Source organism: Nycticebus coucang, chromosome 18 (assembly GCF_027406575.1).
Source record: "Nycticebus coucang isolate mNycCou1 chromosome 18, mNycCou1.pri, whole genome shotgun sequence".
NCBI classification, from domain to species: domain Eukaryota; kingdom Metazoa; phylum Chordata; class Mammalia; order Primates; family Lorisidae; genus Nycticebus; species Nycticebus coucang.
This window is the reverse complement of record NC_069797.1, coordinates 20,347,196-20,364,175: the sequence shown is the minus strand read 5'-3', so window position 1 is coordinate 20,364,175 and position 16,980 is coordinate 20,347,196. Positions and strand designations below refer to the sequence as shown.

Genomic DNA, 16,980 nt, shown 5'->3' with positions numbered 1-16,980 from the left:
GCCTAGGGGGCACACACAGCCCAAGGACGAGCAGACCCAAGGCTAGTGACCCTGAACAAGTGTCCTGCTCTGTGAGACAGAGACAGGGCTTTCATGAGTCCGAGGTAAATGAAGTGCATGTTTACAGTGCTGCTGCCCCCAAGTCTCTGACTTGGCTTTTGCCTTTGAAACGTGCAATTGGGTGTTTGAACCTGAGTTTGAGACTTTACGTTTACCTCTATTCAGTTTAATTTTGTTGGTTTTAATCTGTCCTTCCAGCTGCTGTCCATCCTCTATGCCCCTAAGTTTTGAGGCTGTCACATGGCATGCAAGTGGTCCCTCACTAGTTATGGGGCAGCCTTCTGGCTGTTCCTACATGGGCATAGCTGACACTGTATTGGATGCTTTAAGGTACACAGTGCATAGGGGATGCTCCCGAGGTCAGGGAAGAGTTTTCAACTCAGCACCTTTGGAACTCAACTTGGGGAACTGCCTTCATAGTTTCTAGTGGGTCTTTGCATCCCAATTAGAAATACTTCAAATATATATATATATTTGAAGTGATAGAGAATGGTCCTCTGTACTTACCCTGCTGGCTTATTACCCACCTGAGTGCTTATTGTGTGCAAGCTGAAAGCCCAGGCGACACTACACACTGTGTGCTTTCTAGCCTCTAGGCAGCCTAGTGACCAGCCTTGCGAAGGAGAGCTCGTGGGGGGTTCTCCCCTCACTGATGCTCTTCCCCATGAATAAACCACCAAAAAGACAGAACTTAAGAACAAATTTGTTTAACATATAATGATTTCAGGGATAGACTGAGGCTCCAGGAGAAAATAACCAGGTAGTCATTCACCAGTAGAAAGGCACGGGGGCCCTCAGTGGCTGGACTGGGCTGCCTAAGCTCCCCAGGAGCTTATTCTCTCACGATCTCCATCTTGGAACATTCTGGAACCATGATGCCTCCTTAAACCCGAATTTGCTGTTGTTCCTTTTTCTTTACCTCGGCCCAGATGTCTGACAGGTCTTGGATAAACTGCTGGATCTGAAAAGGCGGGGGAACCACAGTTAACCCCCCCCAGGTAGAGGGTCATCCTATCCCGAGATGGAGCATTTCAGGCATTAACTTGTAAGGAGTTCTTTGCTTCCCTGTGACTGACTTTTTTTCTTTTCTTCTTGAGACAGAGCTTCACTTTGTCGCCCATGGTAGAGTGCTATGGCATCACAGCTCACAGCAACTTCCAACTCCTGGGCTTAGGCAATTCTCTTGCCTCAGCCTCCCGAGTAGCTGGGACCACAGGCATCCGCCACAACACCCAGCTATTTTTTTGTTGGCTATTTTTTTGTTGTAGCTTGGCAGGGGCTGGGTTTGGATTTGCTACCCCAGCATACCAGATGGCGCCCTACCCACTGAGCACAGGCGCCACCCATGACTGACTTTTTGATGAGGTTACTTTCCATCACTGGACAATTTTTTGAGGTGAAATTGAGTATCAGGTGTTGCATATTAAAAGCAATAAATGGGGTGGCGCCTGTGGCTCAGTGAGTAGGGCGCCAGCCCCATATACCGAGAGTGGTGAGGTTCAAACTTGGCCCCTGCCAAACTGCAAAAGAAAATATTCGGGCGTTGTGGCGGGCGCCTATAGTCCCAGCTACTCGGGTTGGGAGGCTGAGGCAAGAGAATCGCCTAAGCCCAAGAGCTGGAGGTTGCTGTGAGCTGTGATGCTACAGCACTCTACCGAGGGTGACAAAGTGAGACTCTGTCTCTAAAATAAATAAATAAATAAAAGCAATAAATGGAGTGCAGTTGGAAACTCTTAGAGCAGTGGTTCTCAACATTCCTAATTGCCGCGTTGTTACAAATGGAAAAGGGGGGGTCTCGACCCACAGGTTGAGAACCGCTGTTAGCTTAGTAGACACACTGATAGTGTGAAGTGCAGGCTGACAGGCTAAGAGAAGGGAAAAAAAAGAAGCCTGCCAGCAGACCACAGGAGCGAAAGCATTTGGCAGGCAGGGCCCAGTAACCGTCGGGACAGGCGGCCCCCCACAGCTTCATAGCCATTGAGGTGCTCACACACTTGAAACCCTGTGCTGATATTCATCGTGAGTTGTGTAGAGGTTTAAATTCTATTTGCTGGTTTCTGTTTCAAAGAGCAATCAGTGTGACACAGGGGAACGGTGATGTGTGCACAGTCAAGAGACTTAGCTGTGCTCTGGATGCAGCTCAGGGGAAATCACATCACCTTTCTGGGACTTAGTTTCCTCATTTTTAAAAAAGGAAGAAGAAGATTGACCTGAATGGCTTCTAAGATTTCAGTTCTAAAACCTCTCCTATTCAAGACTGTCTCTGGAGATAGGACTACACAGACTTCATCCAGGTGTCAGCTGCTGCCACTGCTACTATTGCTGCTAAAATTCCTATTTTGGCAAGTGAGAAAACAAAGAGTCCATGAATTAAAGCAGCTTTCCCAAGATTACAGAGAAGAAAAGTTCAGCATTTCCCTAACTTTGTTCCTATAAGTAATCACATACCGCTAAAAGAGTTCTGTGATCAAGTAAGTTTCAGAAGTGCTACCCACTTACAGAATCTCAGGCACAGAACCACAGCAAAGATTCCACCAAGTCCTAGTTTTTAGAAAAAAAACCTTAATTTATTTAACTTAGAGTCTTCTAAATGTATTAGTACGTGGAGTCCTCTTGTTCCTTCATAGGAAACAATATCTCAAGATTCTAGGATTTGCCAAGTACAGTTTGGAAAGTTCTGTTCCAGATAGTCTGGCTTTTATCAGGAAGGATGCCAAACCTTTCAGGACACAGTATATTGAATTCGAATTTTCTTGGCCTTTCACAGAATCACATTTCCTAAGTGTACCATGTTCCTAATCTGTGTAAGCAGCTGCCTTATGAAGCCTGTGCCTGTGTCTGGTTGTTGAGAACATTATTTACCGAGTGTCTCTGAAGTCTCACTGAGAAATTTCAGTTCAAACAAAGTGCCTGGGAAAAGCGTGCTCCTTCTGTGAAAACCTTCTATTTTCTTATTTTAGCATAAAAACTATGTGTGACTTTACATTCTGTTACCAGGAAGTTCAGAGCCAATCACCTGCCCTATTGAGGGCCCTATAATCCAAGGAGCCACAGCTCTTATTTCTCTCTCCAGCCTTCATCTCTGACTTTAACTGATACCTTCCCAGGTCTTTATTTTTAATTTTTCAGGCTACTTGATCATGTGTATTTCTGTCAGTAAGCTCATATCCTATGAGAATGAAGTGGGAAATTTTAAAATAAATTTAGGCACTCTGAGGTACTCCTGTAGAGGCAAATGAAGGTTCAGAGGGATTAAGAAAACTTAAAATTTAGAGTGGACAGGGGCAGCACCTGTGGCTCAGTGGGTAGGGCACTGGCCCCATATACCAAGAGTGGCGGGTTAGAACCCAGCCCCGGCCAAACTGAAAAACAAAAAAATAGCCGGGCATTGTGGCGAGTGCCTGTAATCCCAGCTACTCGGGAGGCTGAGGCAAAAGAATCACCTAAGCCCAGGAATTGGAGGTTGTTGTGAGCTGTGACGCTACAGCACTCTACCAAGGGCCATAAAGTGAGACTCTGTCTCTAAAAAAAAAAAATTTGGAGTGGACGGACTGGAAGCCGTGGTCTGGGCAGGGAATGCAAGGGTGGGAGCAAGTGGCTGGAGGACCCACCACCCATCACACCTTTCTTTACAACAGCCAAAGAAAGGGGGTCTGAAGACCCCTCTGGGAATCCCTGACACCCTATTTTGGGAGAGGGAGATCTTTGAGGCCAAAATTGTTTTTGCAGCAGTTAAGACATTATTTCCCTTTTTCACTCTTAATCTCTCCCAAGGGCACAGTGGCGTTTCCCAGCGTGGGGTTTCCATGACGTGCTATCACAGCAGAATGAACGCAGAAGCAGACATGAGAATGCACCTGTGTTCTGTTAAGCCAGACATTAAAGAGACACGTAAATGAATTGACTAATGCTGGTCTTCTCTCAAAGTAGTTTTGGAAGATTCTTTCCATACAAAAAAGCTATTTCTGTTAACATGTTTTCTTTCCGTTTCCTTTTCTTAGAGACAGAGTCACCCTTGGTAGAGTGCAGTGATGTCACAGCTCACAGCAACCTCAAACTCTTGGGCTCAAGCAATCCTCCTGCCTTAGCCTCCTGAGTAGCTGGGACTACAGGTGCTTGCCACCATGCCTGCCTAGTTTTTTTTGAGACAGAGTCTCATTATGTCACTATCAGTAGAGTGCTGTGGTGTCACAGCTCACAGCAACCTCAAACTCTTGGGCTTAGGTGATTCTCTTGCCTCAGCCTCCCAAGTAGCTGGGACTACAGGTGCATACCACAATGCCCGGTTATTTTTTTTCTGTTGCAGTTGTCATTGTTGTTTTAGCTAGTCCGGGCCAGGTTTGAACCCACCAGCCTTGGTATATGTGGCTGACGCCCTACCCACTGAGCTACCGGCACCGCCCTAGTTTTTTGTTTTTGTTTTTGTTTTGAGATGGGTCTCGCTTTGGCTCAGGCTGGTCTCAAACTCCTGAGCTCAAGCAATCCACTGCCTCAGCCCCCCAGAGTGTTAGCATTATAGGCATGAGCCACTGCACCTGGCTCTGTTAACATGCTTTTTAATGGCATCTTAAATTGAATTAATTAAATAAATAATTTGAAATTTTCTGTTTCAATTTCTAATGTGGTATATATAAATGCAGACAAACCCATATTAAGAAAAGCTCTCCAAGAATCCTCAATAAACTTAAAAGAGTGCGAAGGTATCCTGATAACAAAATGTTGAGTGAGAATTGCTGCTTCCAGAACAAACTTTCTTACAAATCCCCTTCTTTAGATTGTAAAATAATTTTCCTTTAACATGCCTTCCCATGCAGATTGATTATTTGTTTCAGGGAAATTCTTCTTCCTAGCTAGTTAGTGAATAAAATCCTTTACATTTCATGACTTTCACTTTTTTTTTTTTCTAATTAGAGAAAGTGCTTCTCAGTCACAGGCACTTATTGGCTGCTACTTCATGTTCATTTACCAAATACTTCTTGGGTGATTTGCATGTGACAGGCGTTGTCTTAGCTATGGGATGACTACAGCAAGGAACAAAATAAACAAAAATCCTAGTCTCCAGGAGCTGGCTTTCTAGCATTTTATGGCAGAGCTAATGGCATTTGCCACTGGAACAAATAATTATTTAGCCATGGTTCTCTGCACATCAGAAGCACCCTTAGCACATCTGCTGTCCCAGGTTTTCCCAAAAGACAGGATGTGTATACCTTTACCCATAAGTGAGATGATTTTAGGTGGTACATGAATGTGTGTAGCATTAACTAACTTTTTGACTCATACAGTGAAAAAGTTACTTCCTTTTCAATCTCCTCTCAAATTACTTCCAGTTTTTCTTTTGCACAAAGTGTGGGCCTTAAGCACAAGTCATCAGCAAGCCACAGGACCCCACTAGAATCTAATAAGCCTGTTTTGCATAACTAATGGATTCCATAGTACCTTCCTCCTACTGGTTGGGGCCCAAAAGTATCTTGGTGCTAATGTAATGGTTCTCAAAGTGTGGAACCCCAACCAACAGCATCCCCTGGGGACTTCTGAAGACGCACATTTCTAGTTTGAGATTTTTTTTTTTTTTTGGTTGCAGCCGTCATTGTTGTTTGGCGGGCCCAGGCTGGATTCGAACCCGCCAGCTCAGGGGTATGTGGCTGGCGCTTTAGCCGCTTGAGCCACAGGCGCCGAGCTGAAAATGCACATTTCTGAGTTCTCATCTCAGATCTACTGAGTCAGAGATTCTGGGGTGGCGCCCAAGAATACCTCTTGTGCCCCAGGTGATTCTGAGGCTGCTAAAATTTGAGAGCCAAGGCTCTGCAGGACGCAGTCTTAATCTTTAACCTCCATGGGGAGCCTCCTTGGCCCAGCCAAGCCAAGGGGTCCCAGCATTTGTTCCTCCTCCTACCATGTCCAGCTGCTTGTGCGTGTCCTCCAGCGACACGCCGGCTGCATCCTTCAGCTGCTTGCTCACGATCTGGAAAAGGTTCAGCGTTGCCATTTTAATGGTGCCAAGCAGGAGGGTCTTCTTGGCAGCGGTGTTCTGGATGTGCGCCCAGCGAGATTCCTGGGGAGGGGACGAGGGCGGGGCATGAGCGGGGTGGAGGAGGAGGAGGGCAGAGAGAGAGAGAGAGAAAAAGAGAGGAAGAGAGGAAGAGAGAGAGGAGAGGGAAGGAGGATGTGCGCCCGCTGCGGGGCCCTGCCCCGCCCCCTCACCCAGACGATGACGTCGCTGCGGGCTCGGTCGAAGCGCATCTGTAGCCGCGCCAGCTCGTTGTTGTGCTGCAGGATCTCATCGTCCTTCTCCTCCATGTAGCGCGCCAGCCGCGCCTTGGCGCGCTCGATCTTCTCCTGGCCCTCCTGCGCCGACTGCATGAGATCGTGGTGCATGCTCACCAGCGTCTTGTAGCGCGCGATCACCTCGTGGATCTCCTCGAACTGGGGCGTCCGGGGCCTCCGGTCACTGCACCGCCAGCCCCCAGGGGCCGGATGCAGCCAGCCTGGCCCACCAACCCCCAGCTTGGACTCTGGACAGCTGGACACCAGGGCAGGCCAGCCCTGGGCCAGGCTCACGGGCTGAGGCTCTGAGGATGTTAGGGTCCGGCCTCCCACTTTTCCTGGGCTTGTGTGGGCGGTGGACCATGTGCCGAAGGGGGTGGGTGTGGGGTTTGCACAACTGGACCAGGGATTCTCAATCTTACATGTTAGAATCACCTAGGGAGGCTTGGAAAGGCGTCTGCCAGGCTCCACCCCCAGAGATTCAGAGTAATGAACAGGTCTGACGTGGCCCCGGGGCTTTTGGATTTTGGAAAAGGTCCTCTACGCTTTCCTAGGCACAGCCCCAGGGTTGAGGATTACTGGCGGGGGGCATTTTGAGGTGTCTCTCAAGGCAATAATTGTCCTATTCAACAAAAATGTACCAAAAACTGTGCTAAATGCTAGGGACACAGCCGGGGGTAATGAAACCAGGTGTTCTTATACCGGGAGGACAGACAGTCACAAAGCAGAGTGATCAGCCTGTCTATGGTTGAGGAGTGGGGCTGGATGGAGGCTGTTTGGTACCGCCTTTAAGCACCATATTCTCTGGTACTTGTTCAACATCTGCTCAGAGAGACAGTGGGGTGGGAGAGGGTAGCAGTGGAGCAGCGACCTAAGGGGCTCAGCTTACCTCCTCTTGCATAATCCGGAACCTTGCCACTTTCAGGCCCTAACCCCCAGGCCCAGTCAGCAGAACAGAAGCCCCACAGCCAACCTCTTGAGAAGGTGATGCCAGCACCAGTTATGTGACGTCAACTCACCTTCCCAAGGGCTTAGTAAAATGAGCCTTCCAGCTGTTCAGGGGACAGTCCCTGAGCACTTTTCCTATTTCACAACATTTTTCAGTGATGGATTAGTGTCCCAGAATTGCTCTGCTGGCCTTTTCCCAAATATGCCTTTTCAGGGAAGGGCCACCCAACCCAGCATTGGAGGAGGTGGGAACAGCCAGAAAGGGTTTCCTGGGAGAAAGGATGGCTGACATAAGGCTGCAGGTATGAACAGCAGATAGCCAGGCAATAGCAGGTGGGGGAAAGTAAGGCAGGACTACAGGTGGAGGGCACGCCCGGGTAAAGATGAATGTAGGGTGTGTGGTATATCAAGATGCTCAAGGTAGTTTAGTATGAGTGGCCAGAGTTCAAGATGGGGAGCAAGAGACTGACCCGAAGAACATGGCCAAAAAGTGCTGGGTAAACCTTAGGAAGGAGTGTGGACTTTATCTCCTGAAGGATTTTAAGAAATAGAAAGATAATTTATGCTTGCATTTCTAAAAGTTCACTCAGCAAACAATGTAACAACAGTTAAAACAAATGAACTCCAAAGGACTCAGGTGCTGACTTGAAGAGGTTCCTGCTGCCCGATGGTGAGACAATTCGAACATGAGTAAGAATAAGTGCAAAGGATTGAAACATTGAATATGTTAAAAGTCCGTGAGTTCAGAATGATACTAAAAACATCCCTCATCATTTTCAGAGGATGCTGGAGACTGAATTCATTATTCAGAAAATGAATAATCAAATAGTTGGTAAAGGAAACAGTCAAATAGTTGGTAAGTCCTTTTCTTTATGATGGTATTCTAGCTAATAAATGATGAAGGGTTGACAGTATCTGTCCCCTAACACTAAGGAAACTAGTATTCTGACTTCTATCACCAAAGATTAATTTTTCCTGTTTTTGAACATACCAGTGGAATGACAGCATCCAGAAGCATTAGGCTTCTTGTGCTCAGCCTAATGTCTGTGATACCTAAATAAGCCAATCAAAAGGAGTGTGAGGACCTTGTTTGGACCCTGATTGCAACAAAAATATACTGAAAGCGTTTGTTAATAGTTTATATGGATATTTGTTATTAAGGGATTACTATCTCATTTTTACTAGTTGTGGCAATGTATTACTGCATGTTAAAAAGAACTCTCATTTTTCAGAGATACATACGAAAGAGGTACGTATGGATGAAAATACCCCTCTGAACATAACAGAGGCAAACTGTTGAAAAAGTGCAGGGGATGGGACTATGAACACATAACTGTTGGAATCAGGTGATGACTAATGGGTGTCCCATAACTCTTCTCTCTACTATTATATAGGCTTGAAAATTTGTATAGTAAAAAATTAAACAAAAATCAATTGGAAAAAAGCAGTAAGGGGAGAACAAGTACGTAGTATGATGCTATTCAGTGTATAAATATGTACTATGTTACAAAATAATAAATACAAGCCTGAAGATGAGAAATGTAAAAAGCAGGGTATTGCTGACCTCAGAGCAGAGGGGGAGACTGGGATTTGGAAAGACACACAAGGGATGTCAATTGTTGATAGTGTGTGATTTCAGAAAAAAGAGTCAGAAGGAAATAGGGAAAAATATCATGAGTTGATAAGGCTGTGCGGTAAGTACTTGGGTGCTGTTATGTGTTTCTCTATACTTTCTGGTATGCTCAATATTTAAACAAAATAGAGGAAGAAAGAAGGAGGAGGTGGAGAGAGAGACAGATGAGAGATACCATGCTGGCTGTAGAATACCAAGCAGGTGGCCAGGAGTGACATGGAGTTAAGTCCAGATGAGGTACCTTTGGTGGTCTGGATGAGGGGCAGGGACTGGATTCCAGAAATACTTGGAATACTGGAGGCAGAAAAGGCTGGATCTGCTGACTGATGGCCATAGGACTGAGCAAGAGGGAGGAGTCAGAGGTGAGGCCCCCAGCACTGGAGGGGCTGTGGGTGGGTGGCCGTGAATTCATCAGTACAGGACGTACTGACAGCAGGGTTGGCCTTGGGGTAGCAGGAAGCAGACGGGATAGGTGTGGACAGGATGAGTTAGATGTAGGGGCCTGAATCTTAGGAGACAGATACGGGCCAGTTTCCTCAGTTCTAAGGTATGCATTTTTACCAGCTCTGAATTTGAGACTTATTTTACAATTTATCTGCTGTTTTAATATAGTAGTCCTCCCTCATTCCCTGCCCCCCAAACTCCCAATCCTTAAATGAACAGTTTATCTTACTGCTACCTTAGAATGGAGGAAGTAACATAGATTGGGTTTCATGGATAAATAAATTAGGTTTGTGGTTCTATAGGGAAATTGTGTTGTGGGACTTTTTTTTTTTTTTTTGAGACAGAGTTTCACTATGTTGCCTCTGTAGAGTGCCAGGGCGTCAAAGCTCACAACAACCTCAAACTTTGGGCTTAAGTGATTGTCTTGCCTCAGCCTCCCAAGTAGCTGGGACTACAGGTGTCCACCACAATGCCTGGCTATTTTTTGTTGCAGTTGTCATTGTTGTTTAACAGGCCTGGGCTGGGTTCGAACCCGCAAGCCTTGGTGTATGTGGCTGATGCCCTAACCATTGAGCAACAGGTGTCGAGCCTGTGGGGTCTTTTAAAAGCTATGAATCCTGTGTCTCCCCAAACCCTTCACAAGACATGGAGCCACACCCATGAGGGGGGGTCTTGCTCCACCCTGACGAGGGGCCCTCCCTGCCCTGGTCATATGATGAGGATAATCACTGATGTGGCTGTATCTGAGGGAGGCCCCAGGAACTCCTCAGGGAGAAAAGTGGAGGGTCTGGGGCAAACAGGAAGTATAAGGAAGGACCTGAGAAGAGGAAACCCCAGAGGAGTCTAAGAAGGAGGGGCCAGAATCAGGAGGTGAGGGAGGTACCACGGAGTCCAGGGCAAAGGTAGGTTTCAGGGAGGAGCGTCAAGAGTACCAAATACTGCAAGAGGCAGTAAGGGGCTGCAAAGTTCCCTGAGCTCTGTGCACAGGGACTTTAGGAAGATCAGCGGTCAGTGGCATTGTGGGGCCACTGCGGAGTGTTAAAAGCAAGGGCTCTGCCACTTACAAGCTATTGGCCCCTGAGCAAGTGACTTCACCTCCCTGTTCCTCTATTTCCTCTCTGTAAAAGGGTAATAAGGCTCTTCTCCTCTTGTGCCCAGCACATACTAAGGCCTCCAGTGCTGCAGCACGTTGGGTATTTTCCTGGTTCTGCTCCCCTCCTGCCCTCCGTTTACCTCCACTAAACAGAAGACGCCGTGGAGGAGGGAAGCAGGAATAGATGGATGCCACTTGCTGATGCCGGCAGAGCTTCCTGCAAGTTCTCCAAACCTGGTTCTCCCTAACACACACACACACACACACACACACCACCTTTACAGGCACACAGCCCCAGGCTGCCTCACCCTCCAGGACTGGCTACATCTCCTCAGAGCAGGATGACCATCCTGCAGAGCCCTGCCGGCTGAACTCCAGCCCATAGCCCCCTGCCCTGGGGAAGAGGACCTGCCTCTGGCCCAGGATCCCTGGTCCTTGACTCACCTCGGAGTTCTCCACCACCTTCTCCAGGTACTTGTTGAAGATGGAGTAGTTCTGCAGCTTGACAGTCAGCTTCTGGTGCTCCAGCCGCAGGGTGGTCATCTCCTGCTTGGCCTTGGCCAGCTCCCGCATGCGCTGCCTCTTGAGGTCGCGCTCCTTGTTGGCTTTCTTCAGGGCTCGAATCCGTTTCTGGTCATTCTCCTGGGGACAGGAGAAGTGGCGCTGGTCAGGCAGCCATGCCCTGCGCTCCTGGGGCTAGGCCTATCTGCTGAACTCAGACCACTCTAAGGATGGCAGAGATTACTGGGCCACCCGTGTGGGAGAGGAGAGGTGAAAGAAAAGGATCTCCAGGGTTTGAAGGTGGCTGAGGGGCTTTCTGTGGACTGAAGGGGACATGAGAGATTGTGAAGACAGAGGCTTTATCTAAAGCAGTGGTTCTCAACCTTCCTAATGTCGCAACCCTTTAATACAGTTCCCGTGGGTCGCGACCCACAGGTTGAGAACCGCTGATCTAAAGTCAAGAGGGAACTTTGGGGGTGCTGAAGGGAAATGATTCTGGTTCTGTAGGATTTGGGCTCCAGACTTTAGAGAGCAGACTAGGGAGAACCCAGGAAAAAAAAAAGGATTAGGGGAGACCCATGTTGCATTACGTCAGTGTCTAGAGAGAACTCAACCCCAGGGAAGGCTGAGAAAGTCCCGAAGTGGGAGCAGAAACCATCCTGACAAAGCGTCTCTTGTTTCTGTTCTTAGCAGTGGCCATTTGTTATGGGGCAGTTCCTTGACCAGAGCTAGGAGGCTCAAATTTTCTCCCAATTTGGCGATTGGTGCCTCAATTTCTCCAACTGTAGAAATGTGAGGTAGTAGCCCCTCTCTTTCTTCTTAAAGCTGGGGCAACAGTGCTCGATCTTTAGGGAGATGAGATAGGAGACGTTCCTGGTGCAAAGGGCTGGGCAGGAGACTGTGTTCCTAGGAGCTCAGACTGGTATCCGGCCAGGGCTGGAGGAGATGGTGTAGGCCAGGCGTCCTCAAACTTTTTAAACAGGGGGTCAATTCACTGTCCCTCAGACCATTGGAGGGCCGGACTATAGTTTTAAAAAAAACCATGAACAAATACCTATGCACACTGTACATATCTTATTTTGAAGTAAAAAACAAAATGGGAACAAATACAATTCACACCACTTCATGTGGGCCGCAGTTTGAAGATGCCTGGTATAGGCAATTCGATGCCCAGAAAGACAGAACGAGGCTCAGCTACCATAGGTCCAAATCCACCTTCTTCCTTCTGCAAAGCTCTCACACAAGATTAGGGGCACGCTCACCCTTGCACTGCACGCTGCACAGTGTGACTCCTTTCACCCTTCAGGGGTCCCTGTGATCCCATATAGATGGCCATGTGCAGTGGTTGCATTTGGAGGACGTGGAAGATTCCTGCACCATAAGCCCAGGAGAGGACTTAGGGACCCTACACCTGTGGCTTTCAAATCTACTTTTGCACCAGAACCACCTGGGAAGCTTTAAAAAATCTAGATGTATGGGGCCAACCCCAGACCTGCTGAAAGGAAGGAGGGGAGAAAGTTCCTGGTGTCTATATTCATAACAAGCTCTCTGGGATTGTGAAACTGCTGCCCCTCTGATAATGTGAAGACTCCCTTTCCCCCAATCACCTGCCACCCCAACCATTCCACAGCCATTTCTCTGGCTGGTATGGACTGGACCCTTGGAGAATGTGCCCAGTCCATTGACTTCCCTTCCCATGTGGCTTAAGCACAGAATGGGACAGAAGATGCTTAAAAGCCAGGCTCTTCTGCAGCAGAGGACAATAACTGCACCCTTCTCACTGGAGCTGGGCCAGGTCCTTCATGGTTCCATAAGTGCTGGCTGGAGAGGGACTGGATAAATCCGAATTTTAAGATGATTAAACTGTTCCTCTAAGGACATACGAAGATGGTTGTCATGCAATGGACTCTGGTGCCTGATCCTTCAACTGTCCCCTGCCTGGACCTTCAGTATAAGGACAGAGGAATAGGTTGGGTCTGTCTCATTCATTTTTCTGTCCCTAAGTGCTTAGCCCTGACAACGGCACATCTATCCATCCAGCCAGCCAGCCAGCCAGCCACCCATCCGCCCATCTGCTGGATAAACTGTATGTCCTGGATACTGTCAAGGAAATAGGAAACTGCCATAAAGAGGGAAAGAGTTTGGCAGGTCAACTGGAAATTACAAACAAAGCAATGGGGGGGCATAATGGATACATGAGGAAGCACCAGGCATTGTTGGAGCCCTGAGGACACTTTTGACCCAGGGTCAGCAAAAGCAATGAGGTCAAGGAGGAGGGGGAGGAACAATTTGCCCAAGTGTAGAGCCTGGATCCCCTGGCCTGCTGCAGCAGTCCCCACCCCTTCAAACCTGGATAAACTGCTCAAACTTCTGGATGTGGGCCTTCAGTTGGGCTTCCTTGACACCCAGCTCCTCCCAGCGCAGGTTCAGGATTTCCATTCTGCGCTGAAATGTCTGTGGGGTGGTGATGGGGAAGCAGAATAGTCAGGAGGGCCCCTGACAGGAGGGCCAAGAAAGATCCCAGCAGGCTGTACCCCCAGGCCTAGGAGGGTCCATAGGAGGCCTCCCACTTTCCACCCCATCCTAGCTCAGAGCAGAGCACCTAAGGCTCCTATTTTTGTTTTATTCTACCCAAAGGAAAAAGACCAGACCACCATGCAGGACTCGTGCCTCCACCCACAAATGGAGGGCTGTCTTTAGCTCTCCCTGAGCCCTGGTCCACCCACTCCTTTCCCACATCCTGTCCCCGAGTCCCTCACCTCCTTCTTCTGCTCCATAGCATGATGCATGATCTTGGCCTCTTTTTTCTTCTCCAGTAACCGGATGGATGGACACTCCGACTGCTCCTCAACATTGGGGAGCTTCCTGCTCAAGACATGGGCAAGAGAGGCCTTTGGGTTCTGAAACCTGGGGCAGCCTGCGGCTAGGAGTAACCCATGGGGATAGAGACACTTGGGGAAGAAAAGGGGTTCTCTGTCTGACCTCAGTGAGAAGGTTCTCTCTCTCCTTGCTGAGAAGGCGAGAGAGCCACCATGGCATTGGGGGAGCAAGCTGGGGCAGGGTGACAAGGCGTGGGACCAGGGTAATGGGGTGGTCCAGTGCTAGAGGGACAGGGGCAGGATTGTTTGGAGTGCCAGCTCACAGGAAAGGAGGGCCAGGTGGGATGGTGGGCTGTGGGTGGTCCTGGGCACAGAGAGGGCAAGGCAGGCCAGGCCTTGGGACACTCACTGCAGCAGTTGTAGCAGCCGCTCTCCATACTGCAGCCGGAAGTACTCGGCCAAGTCTTCCTCCTCCATGATGCCCAGACTCATGGTGGCAGTGACCTACCTGCCCAGGCAGCTGACTCTTCACAGTGAAATAGTGAGTGGCAAAGCCACAGGTGGCTCAAGGGCGGTGGACTCTTGCTTCTCCCTGCCTTTTGCTTTCAGAGTCCAACAGGGGGTGGGTGTTTGGGAGACTGAGCAGAAGATGGCTAGAGGCTGGGGATCCGCAGCTCAGAGTCGGGGCTGTGATGGGAGATATGGTTACCAAGCAACAGGTTGTCAGCTTCTGGTGGAACCCAGGCTTTGCTCTCTGACCCCTGTTCCCGGCGACCCCACTCTTGCGGGCCCCGCCCCTTCACCAGCTCTCGGCCTTCACCTCTCAGCAACTCTGGGAAGAGGTCAGGCCCGATCAGAGGCTGCTTGCCAAGGAGGCAGGGCCTGGGGGCAGCGTCTAGGTGTCCTTGGCTGAGACGGGGCGATTGGCAGAGGAGCGGTCTCTTGCAGGCTCCTGGCGCCTCCCTCCCAACTCGGACGGACAAGGAGAAAAGGATCGTAGCATTGGCCTGGCGGGGCGGCGCGGAAATGTGGTGGAGGCCTGACCTGGGGGCCGCGTGGGAAGGCAGGCACAGGGGCAGGGCCCCGCAAGGCCACTCATGGCACACGACTCGTGGCCACCGCGAGCGTCTGAGGTTCACAGAAAATTAGGAAGAAATGCCAAAACACAGCAACAGAAATATCCCCTATTTAAAACGTTCGCTTCGTGATGGCGGCAGGGCACAGGCTGAAAGTCACTTGGCCTCGGGGCACGACCTGCGCATTTGAGAAGCGGGCGGGTGGCAGACGCCCCGGGGTCCCCTGCGCTCCGGGCCAGGCCCTGGCGGCGCCCTGGAGCTCGCAGGCTCCCTCTGCTCTCCCCTCCTCCCTCGGCGCCGGGGCGGGCTGGGATGGGTGGGGGTCTCCGGCCCAGGCCGTTCCCTGAGAGCCGCGAGCCCACCCCGCCACATTGCTGGTCGTCGGGCGCCCCCTGCTGGCTGCCCCCCAGCCCGGGACCCGGAGCCGCGGTGGGGGACGCTGCCCACCCCCGTCCACCTCCGGGCGTCCCCTGAGCCTCCCCTACAGTGCAGGCAGCGCACGCCTGTCACTTCCAGTCAGCAGGGAGGACTCAGTGAAGCAAAGGGGCAGCTCCCGCCCCACCCAGGACCCCACCCCCACTCCCAACCCCCTACACCAGAGATGGCTCTCCACTGGAGAAACAGTCCCAGCAGGTCACAATGAGCACACTAATTTCGACTCTAAGCTCCTCAAAGGTTGTGTTTCTCTCCTTGTTTATCCTGAGCGCCTGCACAGTCAACGTGTGAAGGCGCATATCCCACCTGTGCAATCAGGTGGTCCAGGGCCAGGTTGGTCCCTGCAGGGAGCTGTAGCTGCGAAGACATTCTCTTCTTCTGCCCGTGTGGCCCCTCCTTTCGGGAAGCTCTTCCTGCAGCCTAACGTGAGAGTCGTGAGAAACGTGATCCCTGGCCGTGATCCCTCCTCTCGGGTCCTTCTGCCCTCCTAGCGGCTGTGGAACAAGATGCAGGGCTGTCTCGGGACTCCTGCTCTCCCCAATCTGGGTAAGCCCTGATTTCTTTAAAAACCGCTCCCCTCACCTACTCCACCCACTCCTTGCCCTTTTCTATCTTGATATTTGCCTTTGAGGCAAAATCTCCGAATGCATTTAGGTCGTTAAAAACCAGTAGGCATAGTTCTGCCCTGTCCTACCCTCCCTCTGCGACAGTTATCTGCTTAAAAGGGGGGGAGGGCTAGGGGATAATATTAGGAGAAGAAAATTATAGTTAATAACTCAAAAACTATTTCCTGGCATATGGACCAGCATAGGGCTAGATATGCAAGAGAGACAAATTTCTTGACTATCCTAAGAGTGCTGGATGTGAGGAAACCAGTTTTTGTCTATACCATCCTCCATCTCCTATGTCTTGTATTTCATATCAGTGTAATTATGCAGATAAATTTATGTTAAATGTGTATCAAAAAATGGATGTTATGGGAAACTCTTTGTATTGGTCAAACATTTTGATGTTAGTTGCTGTAACAAAGAGCCTCAAGTCTCAAGGACTTAACAAGGTCCATGTGGATTTTCCTAGAGGGGCAGCTTTCCTGGGAGATTCTCTTTCATGCAGTGATCAGGGATCTAAGACCATTTCATCTTGAAGCTCCACTCCACCATATTTGCCGTGACTTTGGAAGTGGAAGGGGAAAAGAAAGAAAACATTAAAAGAATGAATAATAACAGCCCTTCAGCTAGTAATAAAGTCATCACCCCTTCCATTCCTTGACTTCTGTTGGGAAATGGTCATGTGGCTACTTATGTTGCAGAGGGCTGGAAATAGCTGGGTTCCCAGGAAGAGGAAACTATTTTGATGATCAAATCAGTTTCTGCAGGACGCCTTTGGAGATGTAAAAGAAGGTTTGGCAGTAAGCCGAAATCAGAACTTAATAAAGAAATGAATTGTAGACAAAGAAAGAAAAAAAAATCCAGGCCAATCACGATCTTTTTTTTTTTTTATTGTTAAATCATAGCTGTGTACATTAGTGCAATCAAGGGGTACAATGTGCTGGTTTCATACACAATCTGAAATATTCTCATCAAACTGTTCAATGTAGCCTTCATGGGCCAATCACGATCTTAATGGAAACATCAAATTTAATTTAGGGCAATGTTAAGAGGATATTTACCAGGACCACAAGTACAAAAGGGCTTAATATTGGGACAT

At 49.2% G+C, this 16,980-nt stretch overlaps 1 protein-coding gene across 4 annotated transcripts; it reads right to left on the bottom strand.

Moving 5' to 3' along the window:
* Positions 1-761: 761 nt before the first annotated feature.
* CCDC42 (coiled-coil domain containing 42) lies at positions 762-15,813 on the bottom strand. 4 transcript variants are annotated; one of them, XM_053570011.1, is made up of 9 exons: positions 15,580-15,813; positions 14,583-14,890; positions 14,172-14,449; positions 13,703-13,808; positions 13,293-13,397; positions 10,887-11,084; positions 6,262-6,483; positions 5,954-6,112; positions 762-1,021 (listed from the first exon to the last, which is right to left on the bottom strand). In XM_053570011.1, exons 3-9 carry the CDS (start codon positions 14,252-14,254, stop codon positions 944-946), a joined length of 951 nt encoding a protein of 316 aa, XP_053425986.1. In that variant the 5' UTR covers positions 14,255-14,449; positions 14,583-14,890; positions 15,580-15,813; the 3' UTR covers positions 762-943. The 4 variants fall into 4 exon arrangements, with proteins under 4 accessions (XP_053425986.1, XP_053425987.1, XP_053425985.1 ...); XM_053570012.1 differs by lacking the exon at positions 14,583-14,890; XM_053570010.1 differs by lacking the exon at positions 15,580-15,813 and having other exon boundaries at positions 14,583-15,135.
* Positions 15,814-16,980: the final 1,167 nt, after the last annotated feature.